At 37.3% G+C, this 22983-nt stretch overlaps 1 protein-coding gene across 2 annotated transcripts in view; it reads left to right on the forward strand.

Moving 5' to 3' along the window:
* Positions 1-22983, forward strand: part of PDZRN4 (PDZ domain containing ring finger 4) — a 245050-nt gene that overhangs the window by 200236 nt on the left and 21831 nt on the right. For both annotated transcript variants that reach the window (XM_035340518.1, XM_035340527.1), the window contains 2 exons: positions 1196-1449; positions 3051-3153. In XM_035340518.1, the coding sequence (XP_035196409.1) occupies positions 1196-1449; positions 3051-3153 (357 nt within the window). The remainder of the gene's footprint in view (positions 1-1195; positions 1450-3050; positions 3154-22983) is intronic.

Below are 22983 nucleotides of genomic sequence, written 5' to 3' on the forward strand. Positions count from 1 at the left end.
TACTAGAAAACCATGCACAGGATCATCTAATCTCAGTAGCTCACAATGGTTAGATGTTGTGCAACAGTCAACAGCAGTCCCATGGCTCTGGAAACAGAGCAGAATGGTATTTTCTATGTAACTTTCTGTGATGTTGCACTGCCTCTTAGGGCTTAGATACTGGCTACTGTTGGTGAATTAGCCCTCACATTTTCTAATGGTCCAGTACCTGCCAAGTTTGCCCTAAACACCTGAAATCATATGAATTTAGCATCACCAAGTCTTGCAGTTGCCTTTTTTTAATACTAAGAGACCTAACACAACTTGGATGAATTTTCTGCTTTGCTTGCAGCAGAAAGAAACCTTGCCACAGTCTTTTAGTTTTGCCAAACTATGCTGCATTTGCAGAGTAATTTTCTGTTTTATTAGTTGTCTGTTTGTAGGAAATATATTCTTCAGTTTGTCTGATTTAGATCTTTCTTAAAAGAGCAGCAGCTGACTGTGTTAGTTAAATCTTTCTATCTTTGGTCTTAATGACTGTATAATGGCAATAGCAGATAAGTGGCAAAACATTGCAAGTTGGCCTTGTTTCTTTTTAGATATCCACGACATGTTTATTGACATCTGCATTAATAACAATACTGTGCCAGAAGTCCTTTATTACAATTGCATGCTACAGAAAATGTTGAAATTGAAAATTAAAGGCACCCTCTTTTTTTATTTGTATTTTATGAGGCAAATAAAATAAGATGAGAGAGCTGATTTTAAATGTCCTTTTTAAATGCTCTAGTTTCTTTGCTGTGTTGAGATTCCATTGGGGCAATTAAGGAAGTGCTCAAACCATTTCTAATTTCTAGCATAGATTAAAGAAGTTATTTCTCCTTCCAGCCTTATCTCACCTCTTTCATTAATACCAAAATAAAGTTCAGTCAATGTCAGCACATAGCTTGATGTACTACACAAATTATTCCCCATATTTTTTACACCCCATATATTATTTATTTATTATTTATTATAATATAATATTATTATTATATTATAATATATATTATATTATATATATAATATAATATAATAATTTAATATAATATATTATTATTGTTGTTGTTGTTATTATTATTATTATTTATTATTCCCCATATATTTTACGGCCATGTTTTTATGCTGCCTTTTCTCTTGTGCATACTCTTTGGTATATTTTCCTGTTTTTCTCTAGGTCAATGGGAAGGATCTCTCCAAGGCCACTCATGAAGAGGCAGTGGAAGCTTTTCGCAATGCCAAGGAGCCAATTGTAGTTCAAGTTTTACGACGAGCTCCAATTAGCAAAGCTCATGGTAGCTCTCAGGATGTACGGCTTGTGGATGCCTGCACTCAGACTGACATCACTTTTGAGCACATTATGGCTCTGGCCAAACTAAGGCCTTCCACACCGCCAGTTCCTGATATCTGCCCTTTTCTACTTTCAGACAGGTATGGCAAATATTCTCCTATTGTTTTCTAGTGAGATTGAGGCATTGCAATAGCAGGTTTGTAGCCTTCTCTTGAAAAGGTCTCAGGAACACTTTAAATGAATTATAAACGTTGTAGCAGTTATAACTGCTATGCTGTTCAGGCTTTGATGACAATTTTCATTAACTCTACTCAAGGATTAGACTACAAGAAGGAATATTGCTCTTGCTTACTTTGTGCTTAAAAGTTTACCTAAAGCTAAGCCCTTATCAAGAAGAAAAACACTTCTGTGTTCCAAAGTACCAAAAAGGCTTCTAAAGCCTAGAAAGACCTGTCTTGTTGCTTTCTGTTCTTCCAAATTTCTTGCAAAACTCATGAGAAAAATATTTAATTTAACGGTCCCCTTATTAAGGCAAAACAATTCCAAAAATGTGGAGATGGAAGTATAATGTCACCTTTCATATGTCAAATAATGTGAATTCAGTTATCCCTTGGTTAATTTAATATTCTCTGAAATGGAACTAAATACAAATATTGGCAAAAAAAATACCAAAAAATATGGATTAGGCTCCTCCCTTTATGGACTGCTACCCCCTTTTTCTCATGAGTATCATCATCTAGTGGTTGACCCTTGGTCTCTGTCTGTGGCCAGCAAAACTATGAAAGCCCTGAAGCTTTCCTACTGACTTCCCAGCATGCTGCATATCTCTGCAGAACTGATGTAGGGAACATACCACTTTTGACCTTGACGTAACGCTTTTTTTAGAAGTTCTAGGTAAGCTGAGTAGATGATCATATCAGAGAGTGAGAACCTGCTGGATGGATCCTACTATTTAATACTAAACAGCTGAACATGTATATTTTTGAGTTGTTACGGTACTACTAAACTGTTTGCTACTGTGATTGAAGTTCCCATACTCTCAGCATAGGGAAGAGTTTCCTACTTCGGCTTGAGGTAGAACCACAATGGGTGTTGCATGGTTAGGACCTAAGGAGTCTGAGGAGCTAAGGCCACCTTGGGTCCAAGACTGTATCTAAATGCATGTTGTAAAGACCTCATTATTTGTGCCCCAAGCCTTTGCAACCATGCAATTTAATGACATTTTACAGTGTGCAATTATTGAAATGCACTTCACCGCCCCGTTATCCCTTTAACAAAAGAGGATAATGCAAGTTGTTTAATGCAAGCACTTGAACAATTTGCTAGCCTGGTGTGGGTTGTAGGTTGAGGATGTTCATGTGTTTGTAACAAGTTAATTGGTAAGCTGTCACTGGCCATGATGCAGCATATGAATGTGAAGTTAGGTAGATTTATGAGCATAAGGAATTCCAAATAGTCATAACTAAGTAGTTTGGCCCCAAACAGACCCTTTTAAGTAATCACCCTATATAAATCTGACAAAAGATGAACCCAGCAAAATGAACTGAGAATCTGAGCTTTTGAAAGCAGCCCTTGCTACATCCTAATGCTGTTTCATTCATGCTCTCAGGCCATCCAGAGTAATATTCCAAAGATAAAACTACAGAGAAGGGTTTGTGTATGTGTTTTTAATCTTCATCAATTAATTTATTTAAAAACAATTGTTTCATATAATTTTGTTGTACTGCTTTGTTCCATATAGCTGCCATTCTCTTCACCCAGCGGAGCATGAATTTTACGAAGGTAATGAGTATCTTTCCAGCCTGCCTGCTGATGCAGATAGAACAGAGGACTTTGAGTATGAGGTAAGATCACTGGCACACTGCAGCCTCTCTTTCTGTTATTACAGATACAGTACTTGCACAGATAGTAGCAGGCTCTTGTGAAAAATAAAGGAAAAAAAAAAAAAGAGAGAGAGAGAGAATGGGAATACTCTGTGCCAAAGAGTGTTCAGAGAGTGTTCTTTTTTATATCTGTGTAACGTCACAAGCTTTGGGTTAGGTTATGCATGTGAAATGTGAAAGTGGAATTCTGCACTGGTTGTCTCCATACAAGTTCAGGATAGTAAAGATAGTAAATCTGCTACTTTCTTTTTGAAGTTACAACACTTTAAGGCAAACCTTTCCAAAATTAAAAATGGTAACTGGAAGCTTAATTGTCACTTTTTTCCCCTTCTAATTTTAAGAATTAATTGGCCTTTCTTCTTATGACTTAGGGATAAGTCTTACAGATACTTGGGTGCATACTTGAGTGTTTGTAAGATCAGGCTACATCTCTGAAAATGAATAGAATTTCTGTTACTTGCTCTTTCATATTTGACATTGTAAGTGTTGTAATTAGAAGAAATTGTGCTCTGTACCGCAAATATCCCTTTGCTGTTAATGAATTGTATTCTCTAGTGATGAGGCTGGATGTCTTTCTGAATCACTGGAAAAAAATGTGTAGCTTCCCAAAATGATAACGTGATTGGTGTTGTTGCTCTTCATTAGATTTTCATTTCAATATCTAAATAGTGTTCTTGTCTGTCAGTCATTAGATTTTTGTCTTTTCTACTGTTATCTAGCAACAAAATATTTGTAGGGGCAGGCATAAAAAGCAGATGGCTCTTTTTAATATTAAACAGCGCTGAGTCTTTGCATAAGTTCAAGTTACTGTATTTTAAATAAGGGAGATTATAAATAATTAAATATATTTAATACAAGATTTAAAATATCCTATCTTTCTGTTTGCTGTACCTTAAGAAACATTTTTAAAGGTTTTACATAACTGCTTGACATTTGGAAATGAAATGAATGGCAAAAGCTTTGGTAAATATGCTGTGTGTTCACTTTTATCTCATCTTTAGTAGCTAAGATGCTCTATTGAAAGTTCAGCCCATTGTTCTTTTTGTCTAGCAGCCTGGGGAATCTGAAGTTCTTCCCCCAGGAAGTAGAAAAATCAAATAACATCTACTTAGTGAATCTCAATCAGAACAAGCAAACTTTTATTTGAACTCCTCAAAAAATCATTGCTAGGGATTAGTGAAATCATTATTTCTTCCCAGTTGGGTTTTGATGTGAAATCTCACAGTACAAGAGTATCAGGGCTTAGGTTTTGCTTTGACTCCCCAGGTGTAACGCAATATTAAATTTCTCTGTTAAGTGTGTTTGTTTACAGTGCTTCTTTCTTACCTGTAATAGAAACCGTTGGTTGTTTTTTGTTTTTTTTTTGTTTTTTTTTTTGTAGTAATATTTAATAAATTAGTAATGGAAACATCTAGAAAGAATAGATTAAAAATGGTTGTTGAAAATATTTTCCATCATTTAATCAGCACATCAGTGACATTAAAATACTACGAGATTTCAAATCTATATAGGGCCTACCTAGTGGAATCAGCTCCTCTTTATGACTGTTATTAATCACTAATAATAGTTGGCATAAGTGTTATGACAGTGGCAAATGCTTGGGCAGGTTCTCAGTTGCCTGTAATTGCTACTAATCACACCATCATAGTCATTAATTTGCTATCAGTTGTGATTCAGTTGCCCAAGGCAAACTCACTGAGTGATTGAATTTCATATGAACTTCAAATAGGAAAGGAACTGTCTGGCTTCCTTTGAAGAGAAGAAGCCATTCTACTAAATATGAACGTTTTGAAGGAGAAACATCATGGAGCCTTTTACTAGGAGAGCTCTAAATGTGAAAAGCTTTCCCAAAATTTAAGCCTATGTGTTAATACTATGATTTAGGTCACTCATTGGTTGTATTAACTGTCACTGAAGTTAGTAAGTAAGAAGTAAACTCTCCTGTTATAACCAGTTAACATTGACATTGTTCCAGATAACTGGATCATTGATCCATTAGATATATATATATTATCTCTCTTCAAAACCAAGTCTCATAAAAGACAGAGTCAAAAGGTAACATAACAACTAGCTGCTGTTATGGATTTGGAGGAGAAACAGCAGGACAGTCAGCAGAGCAGAGGCAATGGTTCAGTGCTGCCATGGTCTCTACAACAACATTGCCTTAGGTGTACCCTCCTGTGGCCACTCAGTCCTCCCTAGCCCTGATGTCTTCTGGCATCTCGGTTATGCCAACATTACTTTATTGTGAAATAGGTGTGAGAAGTAATCCAACCATTTTTCAAAATCTTTTTTTTTTTTTTTTTTTTTTTTTTGAAGAGATTTTAACCCAGCCCAGCTGCCTGATCTGATTTGCAGCATGGCTCCACAAACTACCATGTTGTCAGAACTGTAGGGTGTGCATAGCAGCATCAGGGAGGGAAAAAATGGTCAAGTGTTTAGGAAGGCAACAAGTTTTAAAACCAGCATTGTCCATTCACTGTCTGAGAGTGAAAGCAGTGAGAAGAGAGGGCACAGAAGCTCTGCTCATGCCACTTTGTGGGGAGAGCCTACTCTATCTCCTACCATTTGAGTTCTCCTGTGTTTAGAGAATGGAGTTTTAGCATAATTACTGTTATTTCTGTAGAGCCAGGATTGTGTCAGTTCTCCCTTAATTTTATCATTTTTTACTTTGTAAGAACTTTCTGGTGTGAACATCAGCTAATCCTATACAGGAAAAAACTACCTCGTGTTAGGACTGTGTTTAGCATTGCTGTTGCAGTAAAAGGATACAGGTAAGCAGCTCACAGGTCTCCATGGCAAGCCAAAGAATTTTAAAAATGAATTTTAAAGCTAAACCTGGAGGTTTCAGAAAGGCTTTGATATAACTTAGTGAGCAGAAAGAGAACTAGAATGATGCCCAATAATTTCCTAGAAATGTTTTTAGGTAAGAATGCATGAGTTTTCAGATGACAAATGCAAAGTGCTAAGCCTAATTAGGAAGTAAAGAACTGAGATGACTAGCAACTGAGATGGTCTAAAAAAGAGTATTTTCCAAGAAAGGGAATGTCCTGCAAAGCTTTGATCAACTTGGAACTTGCTTATAGATATGTACTGGAGTTTAAGCACGTAAATTACCACCATAAAAAGGAAACAGAGGGTCACTGGGGATATGGACTTGTGCTTGCCAGTGGATTTGGTACAATTAGACACTTGCAAGATTCTTCTACACCATTTATAAACTGGAAAAACCCAGTGGTTTGTGCTCAGATTGCCACAGCTCAATAAACTCAAGTACAAGCCAATTGTCTTGGAAGGGTGAACTCCCTAGGAAGCTCATTAGGCTCCATTCAGCACCATGCTTTAAACAAATGGATGGGAAGATGGTAGAACTGGGGGATTGCTGAGAGCCAGCTCATGTATTTTTAGGTTGCTCCTGCAAAGCTTGTCCTAAAAGGAATGTGAATTGTTGACATGTATTGAGACAGGGGGCAGAGCCAGCATCACTCTGTGTTGGCAGATACAGTTCAAAAGATTTGTGTTTCTGGCATAGCCAGATACCCATGAGGACTTTTAAAATAAAGTAGGAACCGATCAATCTGTAAATGCTCAGTTGGACTTACAGTCAAGATAACTGAAAGAGAGCCAGAGATATTCAGGGTCATACCCAGCTCCTGCCTGGCTATGAGTTGTGCTGCTGGAATTACATGTGGTGACAGAGTACGCATCACATTGTCTGCTACCAGTGATGCCAAAGGACTAAAACCATCATAGCACCCAGTAACTCTGTGTTAAACATGTCTCTTAAATTTGTACGGCAGATTTGTCCTTGCAAGAAGAACAGAGGATAGTGGTGCTTGAGAGGAGTAAATAAGCTATTGGATATGTGCTTCTTTAATAACATTTCTGAACCTGCTATCAAGGAGAGAGAATCATCATGTATTTGGTTAGGAACATTACCAGTAGTACAAAAATAAAGGGAAAAAAAGTTACATGGTGGAACAGTGAAATAAATTGGTAAAAAAAAAGAACATTGTAAAGACAATGCTGGACAAAGGAGCATTTCACTAATGTCTGGTCCTACATATTCACTCTGAGGAGACTGCCTTTCAAAAAGAGCAAACAGAAGAAAATAAAATGTTACAAGTAGATAGCATGGTTTAGTAAACGGTTCCTTATACTAGGGCAGAAACCTTCATAACTTCTGTGTTCAGAAGTAGCCTTTGAGAAGAGTGAAAATGGAAGATGATTGGTTTCTGCCATGAGACATGATATCTCATCAAAATTACAATTTCTAAAATCTTGTGTATCTAAGATAGGAAAAGATATATATATATATATATATATACATACATACATATTTATTGCTGGATGCCAGGATTACCATTTTCAGAGTGAAAAATGCAGAATGAACCATTATGTTAGCCTGTCTGTGTCTGATGAATCCTGCTTTAATGTAAGTAAATGTTTGTGCTGACAGGTTGAAGCAGTACCTGGGAGAAGTTGCTAAGGGTTGAGTTGACACTGTATGAAATTATGGGGGTACTCTTGATGCTTTTTACTTCAGATGTTTGAAACCATTGAGCTTCTCTGTTTTTCTAGGAAGAATAGATGTTTTTCTGCTAAAGAAGTTAGTGTGTGTCACTAAACCAACAGACATGCACATGAGGTGTGCAGGTAATTTTTTTCTGTGGCAAACCTGTAAAAATCTTTTGTGTCCAAACAGTGAAAGGGTCAGAGGTCCTACTAGGAATGGCACCCACAAAAGAGCACGGTTACATTTTCTTGAGAAAAAGCAATCTGAGAACACCTGTCATTTTGATTCCTCCTATGCCCCAGAAAATAGAACTTCTGGAAACTAGAAAATTCATATGAACGATGCTTGACTGCATCATCAGTATCTTCTCCTAAGTAGAGCAACCCGTAGCGCTCCAAGGGCTGGTTAATACCTTGTGTCAAAAAGGAGTAGTCTTAAGTTCATAGTCTGCAGTTTCAAGGGCCAGATTTTTAGTCAGGATAAGGAAATAAATGTGTGCGTCTGCACATTGAATGTAAGTGCTAATTTATGGCTATGCACAGCCGTTCATTTAAATGTGTTGATAAGTATTTGCACTCATAAATCTGCTAACTGTAAATGTAGATTAGCCCTTTAAGTATACCACTGGCCTGATCCAAACCCATTGAAATCGCTGAGGTTTCCTATTGACCTAAGCATTTCTGGATCAGATACTGTTGGCTGTTTTAACAAATTACTAAAAATGGAGCTGGCAGAGAGAACAGCTAGAAAATTTGGGGAATTGCCTATGAGTGAGGTTTTGAATATCTCTTTTCACCTAAACCTATAAAACTCCCATAGGGGAGAATTTTATCCTGTTAATTTCTCTTACCATTTCTGAATATCAGATGAATATCCTATCAGATGCTATGCAGCAGTAAAGCTTTGGTTTGCTATTCCAATAATACTCATAAGTATTATATCTGTATGAAGGAAGGTTGCTATTTCAGGTGCAAATTTTATTTTCCTTTTTCTGTGACACAAAATTTTGAAGGGGGTCAGTTGTATTGGTGTCTTTTCAGAACAAAAGAAGAGGAGTAATATGTTCAGATTAGTAATCTGAGTGATGCTGTTGATCCAGATAAAGTCACTCGAAAGCAAAAATCTTTGTGGGGGAGGCCCTCAGTTTTCTAGGTAAGCCCTGCTGAAGCATAGCCACCAGTGCCTTTCTGGAAGGCCTATCCCTGCTGTGGTAGGCCAAGAGAGACCTGCCTGCCTTGTGAATTCATATTTAAGGCCTCTCCAACACAGGGATTTTTTAACCAATAAAACAAATGGATCTGTCTATCTCATAAATACATATTTAGGGCCTTTTTTAACACGAGGATTAGAGCTGATAGCTGGTAACAGCTCCCTTCAGAGCTGTGATAGCCTGCGTACTCCCCTTTGTGAACATTATGGGAGCTTGTGGCAATGCAATTGGAGCTCCTGCTTCAATTGCTAACACCTGAATAAACAGTTTTTATGGAAGCAGCATCTGTGCACACGCTGCCAGTGCTTCTGGTAGCTAGTCAGGCTCTTTTGTTTTGTTACCTGATGAGTGTTTCTGTATGAAGAAGCTAATGCAAAAGATGCACAAGCAGCAAAATTGAAAACATTTCTGAGATAAGAATTTTCCTGAAATCCCTTATGTGTAGCATGGATTTTCTCTTTACAGCTATAAAGTCATGTTCTTTATTTAATAATATAAAGGGGGTAGAGAGAGAGAAAGAAATCCTCTTTTGGTGGGGATCACACAAGGCAAGTTCCAGCCATATGCAGATACAATGGCAGTGACATGAATGAGCGGAACCACTCTAATACCTTGGTCACTTGCTATCAGATTGCACTTTTTTCTTCTGCATTTTCTGCTGGGATTGGATTCTTTCTTCCTGGGCCTCTTAAAACTTGGAATGAATCAGAAAAGAGCCCTCAGCAAATAAAAGGCAGATTTCAAATTCAGCAACCACCAGATATAATTGAAAAGAAAAGGCTTCAAGAAATATGATGTTATACTGGCAGAATCCTAATAAAGACAGAGGTGTTGCAATGTAGAAGAGCCAAAGTCTTGGACAAGGTTGTGTCTTCCCATTGCAGTCAGACCTGATTGGTGTGAGAAGGGAAATGTGAAAAGGCTTGCTGGTAAATATGCTGTAGATTCTAGGTGTCAGAGCAAGTATTGCTTGCTGCATGCCTGCTACTAGTGCTTTGCGGGGGCAAGGACTGAACTGACAAGTCAGAGTGGACTCAGATAAACTGGGAGTTACTGCCCTACATCTGTTTTCTGACCAGCAGTTTGTAACTGCCTAGAAGGTACTGCTGAATACTGGATGCCCCACAGCATACAGACATTATACCAAAAGGATTATTAAGGTATTTTGTGGTATTTTTTAATATTAACTAACACCTCTTAAGGAGCATGGTGAAGGAAATGAGCATGCATACATGTGCCTGTGATCTGGAAAATCACAGAAATACAAAGAAAAATACAGACTATCTTTTAAACCTAATAAGTGGAAAGCTTGCAAGGAATTATTTTTGCCTAGTAAATAGATTATTATAGATGTTTCAGTTGGATCTGTGAAAATGCTACAATAGTTAGGGCTTTTTAAAGGATTCCTTGAGATTTTTTCATTTAAACTTAAAAGTAGCTCTGAGCTACTAATACCTAGCTTGTTGTCCCTCTGCCTCTCACTGGAGACTACTAAATTGGAAAGGTGACAGTTAAAATGGAGAAACAGCACTGGCATATTTTTTTCTGTAAATCATTGAGTAGCACTGTGTAATAAATAAAATAAGACTCTCTTACAATGCATTTGTTGTACTGCAGCACTGGTATTTTTTCTGGTATTTTCACTGGCATTTTTATTTTTAAAACCCCTGGGGAGTTAAGTCACCATAATCTACCCATAGCCCATAATAAATATGGAATTTCTCCCAAACTATGACTAATTGTACATTGTAAATGAGGAAAATGGTGGTAAAAAAGAAGCATTCCTTTAGTGTTTTTTTTTTTTTTTTTCTTTCCACCTGCCTTTTAAGAATTGCAGTCAGTTTTCAAGTAGAAATTAATTAGACTCAATATCATTCCATGAGGGTACTTCAGTATTACTATATCCTTCATTGCTACAGGAATTCACAAGCAGGTGAACTAAGGACAGTAGTATTGATTGACTTGCCAAGTCAGTCAGTGACAGAACTGGCAGTAAAACACAAGAGTCTTCTAATGCTTTTTTTTTTTTTTTTCTTTTTCATTAAATCACTCTTCGTCTTGTTAGTCATTTGATCATTTAGATGGAGGAGGATATCAGGGTAGTTTCTGCCATAGTTGTTTGTTAATTTTGAGTATGTTACTGCATCTCATCACAAAAATCTGACATTCAAAGCAGATGAAGTTGCTGTTATCTCACCTCCCATAAGTAATGAATATCCCAATTTAATGGCTTGAACTGTGTCCCCAGCTATAGAGCATCATGAGAGAACAGTGAGAAAAAGACACAAAACTGACATGGGCAAATTTATCAAAGTTATTACCATTTCCTGTGTTTTAAAATAGGAGGAAAATATATCAAGTCACTGATATTCATTTTGTTTCATGATTTCATAAAACAAACACAGCGTTACTCCTCACTTCACCTGAAAGCTAATAAAAATTCTTCCTTGTTGTCAGGGCTTGTGTTTTCCCTTGAAAATGAAGAAAAGTGAGCTTAGTTCAGCAGCACTTTATTGTTGGGCAACATTACAACATATGGCATGTGTTTTTCACTCAGTGAAGGAAGAAGGTGCTGGCAGTATTTTCATATTTATGGAAATCTGTGGGTTATAAATCTTCTGTTTTGGATAAGTGTTTTGTGTAGACAGTTTTTATAGCATTATACCACATACCTCCATATATGTTTACAGTGAAAATGTTTCTAAGACTTTTATTAATGCTATTTTTCATATTCTTCCTGTTTGAAAGTGTGTGTAGTATGTCTTGGAGACATGGAATCTGGCTATACAGACAAAGGACCGGAGAAAACATTGTCTTTTGTATATTACTTATAATGCCACTCTTTGAAAGCATAGTATCTTAGGAACTTCAAGAGCATAGGAAGCAAGGACCAAATCCCTCTAGTAAGATGGGAACCTTTTACAGGAAAATGGACTTTAAACAAGGTTTCAATATTATGCATGCTGGGCCTTCTGAGGAGAAATCAAAAAGCAGGCAAGGTCTTTTCTCTGGAAGTTTGCTTTTTTATTTAATGAGGCAGCTCTTCAAAGAGAATGTGATAGTCATTCCTGGAGGGCATGGTTTGGTGAGCAGGAACACAGGTGAGACTGTATTGTGCATCAAAAAAAGCAGATGATGAATTTGCTTTGTATTTCTTCTCATGATTTCGTCAATCTATGCAAGTATGTGTTTTGGGATGGAGGACATTTCCACAAGTAACAGAAGTCTGAACAGCTGAAACTCAGCATGGATATGGTGCCCATAGACCTCGTTTTGGTGCCAGGAAAATGAAAATGTGTTTTTAAAGTCGGCACTTATCACTTCATGTGCTTGATCTATATAAAAATTGCATGTTTTGACTATACATATTTTAATATGTATGTAGGTGGAATTTTAGCTTTGTGCTTTCTAAGAATTTCTAATTTTATTAGTTCAACTTTAAATTTAGCCTTTTTTCATGGTATTTTGCATTTATTGTACTGGAAAAGCATAAACTGAATTACAGGAAAGTATATTTCTCACAGCTGTCTAAAATGGAAAAATAACATTTTCAACTTGTTTTTAATTAATATTTCAAAATAGCCTTCACACAGTTGTAGATCAAGGATGTCCATATGTGTAGCATTGTAACTGGCTTGGAGTTTGTATCTACAGCTATGTGTTCTGCTGTCCAGATAAATGTTTGCTGCAGCAGATGTTGGCACATCTGTTATGCCTCCCCATTTCGATTGGCTGCCTGGATGTTTAGAAAGTGCTGATGAGGCAGATAAATCTTCTGACACGTCTCCGGCCCAAAGCAGGCAGGCAGCAGCAATAATGATGTTTACAGAGCCAAGTGCTGGGCAGTAACATTTTGAAATAAAACAAAAATAAAGTATGACTTCACCTGCAATAAGTGAAATTTATTGTGAAAAGTGAAAGCTAATTTTACCAAGTGATTCTCAGCTGATTTGAACTGCAGCTATGTCAATCCATAAACCCCTGAACTTTGTGTATCTAAGGTTTGTCTGCTAGAAAAAGGCACCTGCTACAGCTTAGAAAGAGATCTGAACTATTAAGGCTCTTTAATACACTTAGGATTGCTGGGAGTTTGGTTTAGAAACAGCTGCAGCATATCTGTTTTTTTTGGAAGGGGAAGAGTTATCTACTGCATGCGTGAAGTTCCTGATCTTATCATAATCCTAAATTTCAAAAGGTTTTCCTCTACCCCACAAAGCTTATCAGATTTGAATACTTTTATATCACTAGAGTCAGGAAAATTACAGACATCTTCTCCTGAGAAGATCAACCTATGTATCAAAGAGGGCATTTGTGGACAGAGAAGGATATATCTGGCGATCTCAAGTGCTGAGGCTGGTTTCAAAGTACATAGAGCTTTAGCATGTGTTGGATCCTGTCCCGACTTAAATCTTCATGAATGGTAAACAGAAATGTAGAAGTCACTGCAAAGATTTTAGCACTGATGTCATGTGCTCGTATGGTTCCATTCCCCTCAGGAAACATCATCACTAAATTTCTAAGTTGCTTTCAAATACCCTTATTTAAGGCAAGACCAGAAATTGCAAAGAGAACCTATCCTAGAGGGGCAAAGATATGGATGTTGATTATATAGGGGATAATGTTGGTCAAATATTTTATAATATACACTTGAGAATCTGTAGAACTATGGAGTACTTAAACAAGGAGACTGTGTAGTCCAAACCCCTGCTGAAACAAGGACCAACTTAGGCCATACTGCTCAGGATGTCATCCAGTTGAAATCAGAATATCTCTAAAACCAGAGATTCTACATCTCTGGACAGCTCTTCCCAATGTTTGGCTACCCTCATGGTAAGAAGTACTTTTTTGATATCTAACTGAAATTTCTTGTGTAGCAACTTGTGTCTGTTGTCCCCTGTGGCTGTCACTGTGCACCTCCAAGAAGAGTGCATGTAATTTGCCTGGACCATTGCATTTGCTACTTGAAGGAAGCAATAAGACCTCCTTATTAAGGAGACGCTTCTTTTTAAAAGCCTAACTGAATGCTGTTCTCCCAGCCTCCCCTCATCAGAGATGTGCTCCATCCACATAATTAGTTAATGGACTTCTATCCAGATGCATAGTGCTATATTCCCATCTGATAACCAAGAGAAGGTCTGCTCAAACATTTCACGTCAAAGCCGTTTACATTGGAAAACAGATCTGGGAGCAATATCTGGAAAGCTCCCAAGCCCTAAATTTGACTGGTAAAGTTTGAATTTGTTAGTTTTCTTAGCAGAAATCTTTCTGATTTCTTAGCTGAGTCTCTTATTTTTTGATACTGAAAGCCAAAGAGTTTCAATATGGAGGTCAGGATAAGAGCTCTAATGAAAAATGAGATTTTTTTCTTCAAATACATTTAATAATAAATCTCCTTCTTTTATTTTCATCAAAATTGTCCAAAAGCAAACGTCTTCTTTAGAATATGGAGGCTGCAAGGCTGTGTGACATTTTAGTATGCTCACACACACTGCACAATGGAATAGCTACTACTCCAGTCTGCTTATCTCATTTTACCATAAGGTTCAGTTTCTATCGTCTGTGTTATTCCCACCTACTTTGTTCAAGGAGAAGAAAGTGAGAATGTAGAATCTAAGATCAGTGAAAAGGAAACCCTTAGCTGCATATCATCAGCTAGTTAATTATACTTTAAACTCTTCTCATATCCTTGCAGCTTCACACATTTATTGAGTGAAAGACTGAAAGTGAAGACCAAGGCTGACTACTGAGAAATGCTGTATCTAAGCAGTTCATCATGGATCCCTTTGCTAGGAAGAAAGAATTCATGCTTTTCTCAAGTACAGAACATAGCAGAAGGGGTGTTGGGTCTCAAGCAGGTGAAAACATTTATACAAATATAACATAGAAAAATATATGCATATCATTAAGTATTTCTACTTAGCATTAATTGAGTTAGCATTCAAACTGCACCATGGGCAAAGAACAGAAACAAAGAGAATGAATAGGGAGGCAGAAGATTTGAAATAACCAAATTAAGGTAGCTAAGGACATTTTACCTTTCAGTAAGTACGATCATTCAGATAATAGCTTTTTTTTTTTTTTTTTTTTTTTTTAGTAGTAGTATATTTTATGTTTAATGCTTCCTATAAGAGTTGATGTTTAGATTTGTCTTTTGACAAGGATCTGAAGGTTCCATAATTATGCATGCTAACTAAGGGGGAAAACTGAAGCTCAAGTGGATGTTTGTGACTTACTGGAGGATATACTGACAGCTGTTGAGCCTTTTACAGGCAAGAAATCTATAAAGGGTTTGTTTTTTCATTTTTTTTTCCTCTTTGACTTCCTTATGAGATACAGTCACTGTAAAGTCCACCATGTGTCTTGAAGCTCAAGGCTTAAAATATCCTTTAGAAGCAAGTGAGAAAGGCCATACCAAGGCCCACTGAGTTAGACACTGTGTTTATTTCATCCCCATATGCTTATACCCTTCCTCCCACGGCAATGCTAAATTTGTTCACGAAGCAGTGATCAAAGGTTTCTCACGTTCATGGTGCCCTCCAGCTCCATCTTTCATCCAGCCCATGGCCCCATCTGCTCTGAGACTGCTGTCCGCCCCCTGTCCTCACCCATTGGGAGTCTCAGCTGACACTTGTTTTTTTTCTCCCTCCCACTCATGGACACCAGACTGCTACTGATCATCTCGCATCAGACATGCTGAATATGCACCGACAGGTTTGACGTGCCTTAAGTTACTCTGTTGTTTGGTTTGCTACATAGGAGTGCAGTATGCACCAAAAATTTACCCTCTGGAGCCGAAAGGGGAGAAGGAATTGCTGTAGCCAGTGGAACTTCATTGTCAAAGGATTCGTCAGCTACAGGGCCAAATTCTGCTTCCACAGTTGCAAGATAATATTTTATTATTAGGTGCCTATACATCAGCATTCTAATTCTGTTTATTTATTTATTTATTTATTTATTTTAACAATGGTATCATTGTCTACAGCATCCTGCTGTCCCCAAAAAATCGTTATCTGGATACAAAGCAGCATGCGGCTCTAAGTGTAGCTATAAAGCAGGGATCAGCAGGAAAGTAATTTTGTTTTTAAATATTTCTCATTCTATGTTGTATTTGTGTTTGTATTATGCATTTGAAAAATGCTTGCTGATATTTTTCCTTTCTGCTTTGATGTAAACAAATCTCTTATCAGAGATTCTCAAATCTAAAACAGACTTTAAAAAATGAGGATTAAAATGAGACTTTATCCTAGAAAGTAGAGCCCCCACCCCTTGGACAGAGCATTGTTTCTCCTCGCCATGTGGAATGGAGATAACCCTCTGTTTCTTTGTGGTAAGCTACCAACCAAATCCATTCTGGCAAATCTGACACCCAATGTGATTTGTCCTTTTCGATGCTGTTTATGAGAAGTCAGGACGGTCTTCTGTCAAAATTGATAAGTGAGAAGACAGTGGGGAATGCAATTTTATTTGTAACAGCACAGCTGCCAGCAGTTCCAGCTTGTTTACATCTAGGCTGGCTCTGTCTTGCTCCATAGCTTTTCTATTTCCATCCAAATAGCCCCCCAAGTACATTGTGGATGTGCCTGTCTATGTAAAATCTGCATAAAAGAACACACTGGGAGTGTTAGAGAGGGAAAAAAGAGCTTACTTCTTTAGGTTCTTTTCACAAGTCAAGAATATCAGTAGCTTTAAAAGCAGAATCTTGATTTTTACCAAATCTCCATTTTCATTTACAAAACAGCTTCTAAAACTGAAATGTAATCTGCTAAAATCCTGTGATGCTTATTATCTGACATGGTAAAGGTGCCTGAGGAGCTTAGTTTTTTTGACGAAAGCATTCTTTTCCAGTGGAAGTGGTCAGTGTTTGTATATCAAATCCACAAACATTTAGATATAAGTTTATTATTTGTGGAAAAAATGCAAGAGGATCCTGCAGTGACCTGTGAAGTGGAGGGCAGTTTAATTACACACTACTTCACGCTGAATACTTCTGCTACATATCCTACAATTAGCCTCCGTTACATAGGCATTAACATATTTCCCAGAAAATCCTTTTGACAAGGGAGTGTAACTCTTGATGGCCTTGTGATAGTTCCCAGGTCTATGAAGCCTTTGTTTGCCTGCTACATAGCTTGCCTTCAGTCTGGCAGTCCCAGAATCCCAGGCATTTTTGATCTTTTTTTTTTTTTTTTTTTTTTAATTGCACTTAAGAAAGATTCAGTCATAGTCATTTCCTTTATATAATCTCTCCTGTGAGCTGTTTCTTTATCATAGCCCATGCTATACACACAGGTATCAGGGAGGTGAAGTTAAGGGTTTTTCTGTTTTACTATTGTAGCTTTTGGCAGGTGAACGTTTTCAGCAGACTGAAAATTCTTCTTTTGTTTTGCTATTTCTGCTATTGCTGTTATTAATAAATAATTGCTTTCCACATGGCTTACCATTAAAAAGTAGAGTCCCGAGATGGCTGTAAATGTCCCTGCTCTGGTTTTGTAAATTGTGGGATCATCAGACGCTTTGCGTTCTCACTATAGGTGAGAAATATCTCTATGTTTTTTAGGAGTTGCAATCATGCTCTTAATGAATTGTTTGATGATTGCTAAGGGAGACTCTTCTGCAGTATGACTGACCTGCCTGGCACCTACTTACATAGGTACACACACACACATGCATAGGTACCTGTATGCACACTGTATTTATTTGTACACATAAATAAACAGACCCACTCCCTTCCCTCCACACAGACACATGAAGATACATGTAAACAATTAAATACTTTGTTAATTGAACCACAGACTCTCTTCATCTAAACAGAGATTAGTAGCCTTTTTTTTTTTGGGGGGGGGGGGGAGGGAACATCATATTTAAATAATAGATTTCTAGTGACACTAAGATTTGCAAATCTTTTTTTTTCTGAATTTCATAAAATTACTTCTGGACATGGTTAAAGATGTTGTTGCTAAACAAAGGACCTGCCTAACTAAGAGAGTTGGAAACATGATTTGGGGAAGTGTGATGTAATACTTCTTTGAAACACTAAGCTTCTCTTTTAAGTGTGTAGTCTTACCTATTGTCCATACCCTGATCATTGTATGTGACAGTCACATCTCCTGCTGCATGAAACAAATTCAAAGGTAAAATAAATTGTGTTATAAAAGAAAGTCTGAAGAATACCATGCATTCTACTGCTGTTGGGTTTTTCTGTGTTTGTTTTTGTTTTTTAAAACATGGACTGTTACTTCCTCTTTTTTATACCCACACTCACTTGCAACATATGCTTTTATGTAACATGCAATACCATTCTCATCGCTTCTGAACCTGAGTTAATTTTTTCTTTGTAGAAGCTCCACTGTTAGCTCTTTACCCTCCTAGGACTTTATTAGATTGAACTGTCAGCCTGTTCCTGTAAGAATGAAGGGATAGTTCTGATTCTGTTTGTATTGTTTATTTTTATTTCATGAGCACCATTGCTTGCCAGTGATGATGAGTGTGAGGCATTATGAAGATTAAATACTACAGAAGGTAGCAACCTAAATGACTGGTGATTTGGCAGTCTGGATAAGGTGTATCCTTCTAGCTACATGGAGAATAAAACCAAGAAAGTGAATATGATGGGTGAGAGAGTGCCAGGATGCTCTGCCATTTTGAGCTTTGCCTGATAAATATCTGGGTGTTCACATCATTCCTAGGAATGAAATACGAACTGCTAAAATGGAATTATTAAACAAAGTAATGAGAGTAGGAGCAGGCTTTTCTTGGTTTCCATAGTTTACAGAAACAACTAGAAGGAAGCTGATAAAATCAATCTGACTTTGCTAGGACGACCTTCTTTATAGAAACCCTGCCTGAAAGTGTGAAGAGCAGCCACAATTCAACTATGCGTATAAACTGGATGTTGATCTCACCCATAAAGATGTCAGCATGGGAGGATACTGAAGAATGAACTTTAATTTTAAGGTTTCTGTAGTCCCTTTGCACTTCTGTTTGGTGCTTCAGAATGACACTAGTTCAGATGAATGAAGATTTTTAAGTATAAACAATTTATTAAAATAAGTCAGACCTTAATGTACTTTCTCAGTTAATTCTTCATTGATCTGTTCTGTAAGTACTCTGTTCTTGGCCTTTTCTGCTTCATTCACTCAGTTAATCATTCTGTTAATTATGCCATTAACAAAATGAACATTCAAACAGTTACTTGGATATTACTACAGATGAAAAGGAAAAGCAGAGATAGAGATATGTATTTTCTTACTTTGCTCTATTACATTGTTTTTGTTCTTAAAATTTATGGAGAATACTACCCTCCTTCACCTGGGGTTATCAGATACTGGGTGTACTCATTGCATTCAGTAAGGCTTGATTTCTTCTGAACGTGAAATCAAGGGTACAATGTAGAATAACTAGCCTGGTACTAAGATACCACTTTACAGATGCTTATGAAAAAAAAAAAAAAAAAGAGGAAAAAAAGATAAACTCTCAGCTAAACCTTGTTAATTTAGCATTTGCAAACTCTTAGGTCATCCCAGCTGTGAGATAAATTGTGTAAACCCTTTGGAGTTCTGCCTGATAATGGTCTGTAAGAGGATAGAACGTGTTTCAGTTCACACCTGGAGTTGCTTGAGAATATGCACGTGGCCACTTACTGCAATTTAGAGGTGGGCAATAATTCACTAATTGGTGATACCTGTATTGTTCTGGGTGGCTATGATTTTTTTTTTCTCTGATGTTGCAATAATAGCAGCTAGTAACAGTTTGTAATCTTATTTTGATCCAAGAGATACTAATAATCATCCTACGGTACAGAAAAATTGCTGACCCCACAGAGACCTCCATGTACTGTCTGACTCTGAATTCTACTGCCTTAGTACATGCTATTTTTATTGTGGGCTTGAATTTGGAATTTGTCAGCTACTTTAGAGGTTCGTGCCAAGACTCAGCTTTTTCATACATTTTAGGATAAAGTATATCTCAGTTCTGTTGTATGTTTCACCACACAAGGACTTTTTCAGACTGACAGCTTTTTATCTTTCTTCTGGTGAAATAGGAATCCTCCCACAGGCTGTAGTGACTTCCCTTTCTAAAAGCTATATATGTAGTATTGAGTTGGCTCCTAATCTAAAACCTGGAGATTTCATTCTTGTAAATACCAAAACTTCCATTGTTTTTTTTTTCCATTCAGAAATAGTTGTCCAGATGAGAGAAGGCAGAGAGCACAGGAGCACAGTGTTTTGGTTTTGCAGGCTAGACTACACAGAACATATAACGAGCATTAAAAACTGACATTCTTTTCAACTAAAGGTAATAGAGTTCAGTGGAACAGGGCAGATGGTCGTTAACGCTGAGAGATGAAATACTCAGCTGTATCATAAACAGAATGTGTTTAGGATCCTCCAACTTACCATGTCAGAAAAATACAATTCCTGAATTATGAATAACAAGTTTTTAAATATCCTATTTCCATTACTGTAAAGCATAACACTGATTAAAATTAATTTCATATTTGACTACATCTTGTCAGTGAGGTAATTTCCTCATTGTAATGAGGACTTAAATATTAACTGAAATGATCAGAAGTATTTCGCAGGGGGTAGATGTATTGTATTTTGATTCCATGCTGCCCCCTCTCATGGAGTTAGCAGGGTTCAAGGCACATACCACTCAGTTACACTGTACAGGTGAGGGGAACACAATGGCTAATGAAATTCTGATTGTCTTTTTGTCCTTACAGTAGTGTGCAACAATTGCTATACAGCCAGGGAATACTGGAAGGACATAGAGTGTTTATAGTATTTCTACAATGCTTCTCAGACACTCTGTAATAATTTATTTCTTTATGTTATGCTATTCTTGTGCTGTTTGCATTGCAGTCTGTTTTCATAGATGAAGAAAAGAAGTCACAAAAAGTTATGTGAAGTGCCTACACCAAAGCAGTTACAAGTGAACATGGAATAGATTCCAAATTAGTCTCTAAGATTTGTATTTAAGTTGTTGAACTTTATTAATATTTAATGCTATGTTCCATGCATTATTGATTTTTGAACTTATATCAGGAAATGCTAGTGTTGTGAGAATTTCTGATTGGTCAAAGCTTTCATTTAAGACATAGATACAGAAAACTTTTGGAAACCAATGAAAAGAGCATCCTACAAGGAAAGACGGAAAGACCATTAAATATTTTTCAAAATAATTGTGAATTTGAAAAAGTAGGGGAAATTCTCTTCCCCAGTACAAAGTATCCTCCAGGTAAGAATTTCAAATGTGCCCAGTAATCTAAAATGCATACAATGATTTTTCAGGGAAAAAAAAAAAAAAGAAAAAAAAAAAAAAGTTTAAATTCTGGAAATGGGTCTGCATGTTTCCTTATACAAAGAAATTGTAAAGGGGATCTTCAAGTTTTTTTGTTTATTTTGTTTGTTTGTTTGTTTTTGTTTTCTGTCTGCATAGTATCTGGAAACTTCCATTCCTAGGACACTGTGATGTTTGGATATGAGGTAGCTAAATGTAGTGTTTCCATTTGTCGTACTGTAGGATAATGTTGAATATTTGATTAACTCTTCTTAGTTAAAATAGTCTACAGTAAATACAGTAAACCAGTCTTAATGCATTTCACAGTCAGTAGTAAGTCATGAGTGGATGGAAATGAAAAATGGACAAAAAATGAAACAAGACAATATTATAGTGTCCATCAGCTGGACACTAAACCCTTTAGAGTTAGGGCAGTGTTATTCTCCTTAAACCTCCTTTGCACTAGAGCAACCCAAGAGCTGTAGTTCTGTGTGAAGAACTCGATCAACGTGTTTAGTCATTCTGTGGATGCAGTAGGTAAAATTTAGCACAAATAATACTATCACAAAGAGTGTCACGGATTCCCCAAATCCACTCATTCTCCTTCAGTTCTTGGTGGGGGACATGTCAGATCCCAAGTTTATTCTGAGCTTGAAGACCACCCAGCTGCTTCCAAACACTGGAAGTACTTGTGTATAGACTTTGAGAAGCTCCAACCATGGAAAAACGATAGCTTGCCATCCATTTTAACTAATTTATATTAAGCTCTAATATCTTTTTTGACTTACTTCCCACCTGTACAAAAATCTCTTTGCAGCACACAGAAGTGTAAGAAGACAGGCAAATGAAGGATTGGAGGCTGAGAGAGAGGAAAGAGAACAAAGTGGCAATAATAATAAGTTGCTTCATAGAAGCATAGAACATCCCAAGTTAGGGATAAGAAGGGACCCACAATGATCATCAAGTCCAGCTCCTAATTTCAGTAGTGCAGAGCTGTATTCATGATTTATACATAGTGAAGCAGTCACTTCAGTAGATGGCATTTCTTGCTTACCCGTCAGTAATTACTTTACAGATTTTTATAGGCATGGTAACAGGATGGTTTATAATGTGACAGTAAAAAGAAGGTGATGCCGGGGCTATGTGAATATGGGCATTTATTGAGATTGGAAATGCCTGGGAAGAAATGAGAGAAAAGTGCGAGTGAAGCTGCTGCCTGTGCACTCCCACACAGGTGAGGGATCACTTTGGAAAAGAGTGAACGGAGATGGGCTTTGAGGGTGAGGACAGAGGGTTGTGTCTGTGGGGAGGAGTGCCATGATGGGGTGGAACAGGATGATGAGAGGGGCTGACAGGCAGTGGTGAGGCAGGAGCAGAGCTCAGCAACGGCATAAATGGGTTTAACAGGGAGTAACCAATCCTGACAGGAAGTCAGGAGGATTCAAGATGTGCATGTCCTTCCAGATGTCACTGGCAGAGGGATCAGCAAGTTAAAATGGGGCAAAGTAAGCTTTTCATGTGTGCAATTACTCCAGCATAGGGTCATTGGATAGATAACTTATCAACATCTTCTGGGTGTGGTGAGAAGAAACTTCACCAACTTCTCTCTTAGGCTGTAATCTGTTTCCCAGCATGTGGCAGCAAAATGTGAGGAGTTCAGAGCTCTTTTTGCCCCCAAAGGATTCTCCAAGAAAAGCCACTGAAGGGTTCATGCTCCACTTTCTAACAGGCTGTCAGCTTTATTCATTGTAATCTAGCTTTTAGTAGAAAGACCTACTATAAC

This window comes from Oxyura jamaicensis, chromosome 1 (genome assembly GCF_011077185.1).
Source record: "Oxyura jamaicensis isolate SHBP4307 breed ruddy duck chromosome 1, BPBGC_Ojam_1.0, whole genome shotgun sequence".
NCBI lineage: Eukaryota > Metazoa > Chordata > Aves > Anseriformes > Anatidae > Oxyura > Oxyura jamaicensis.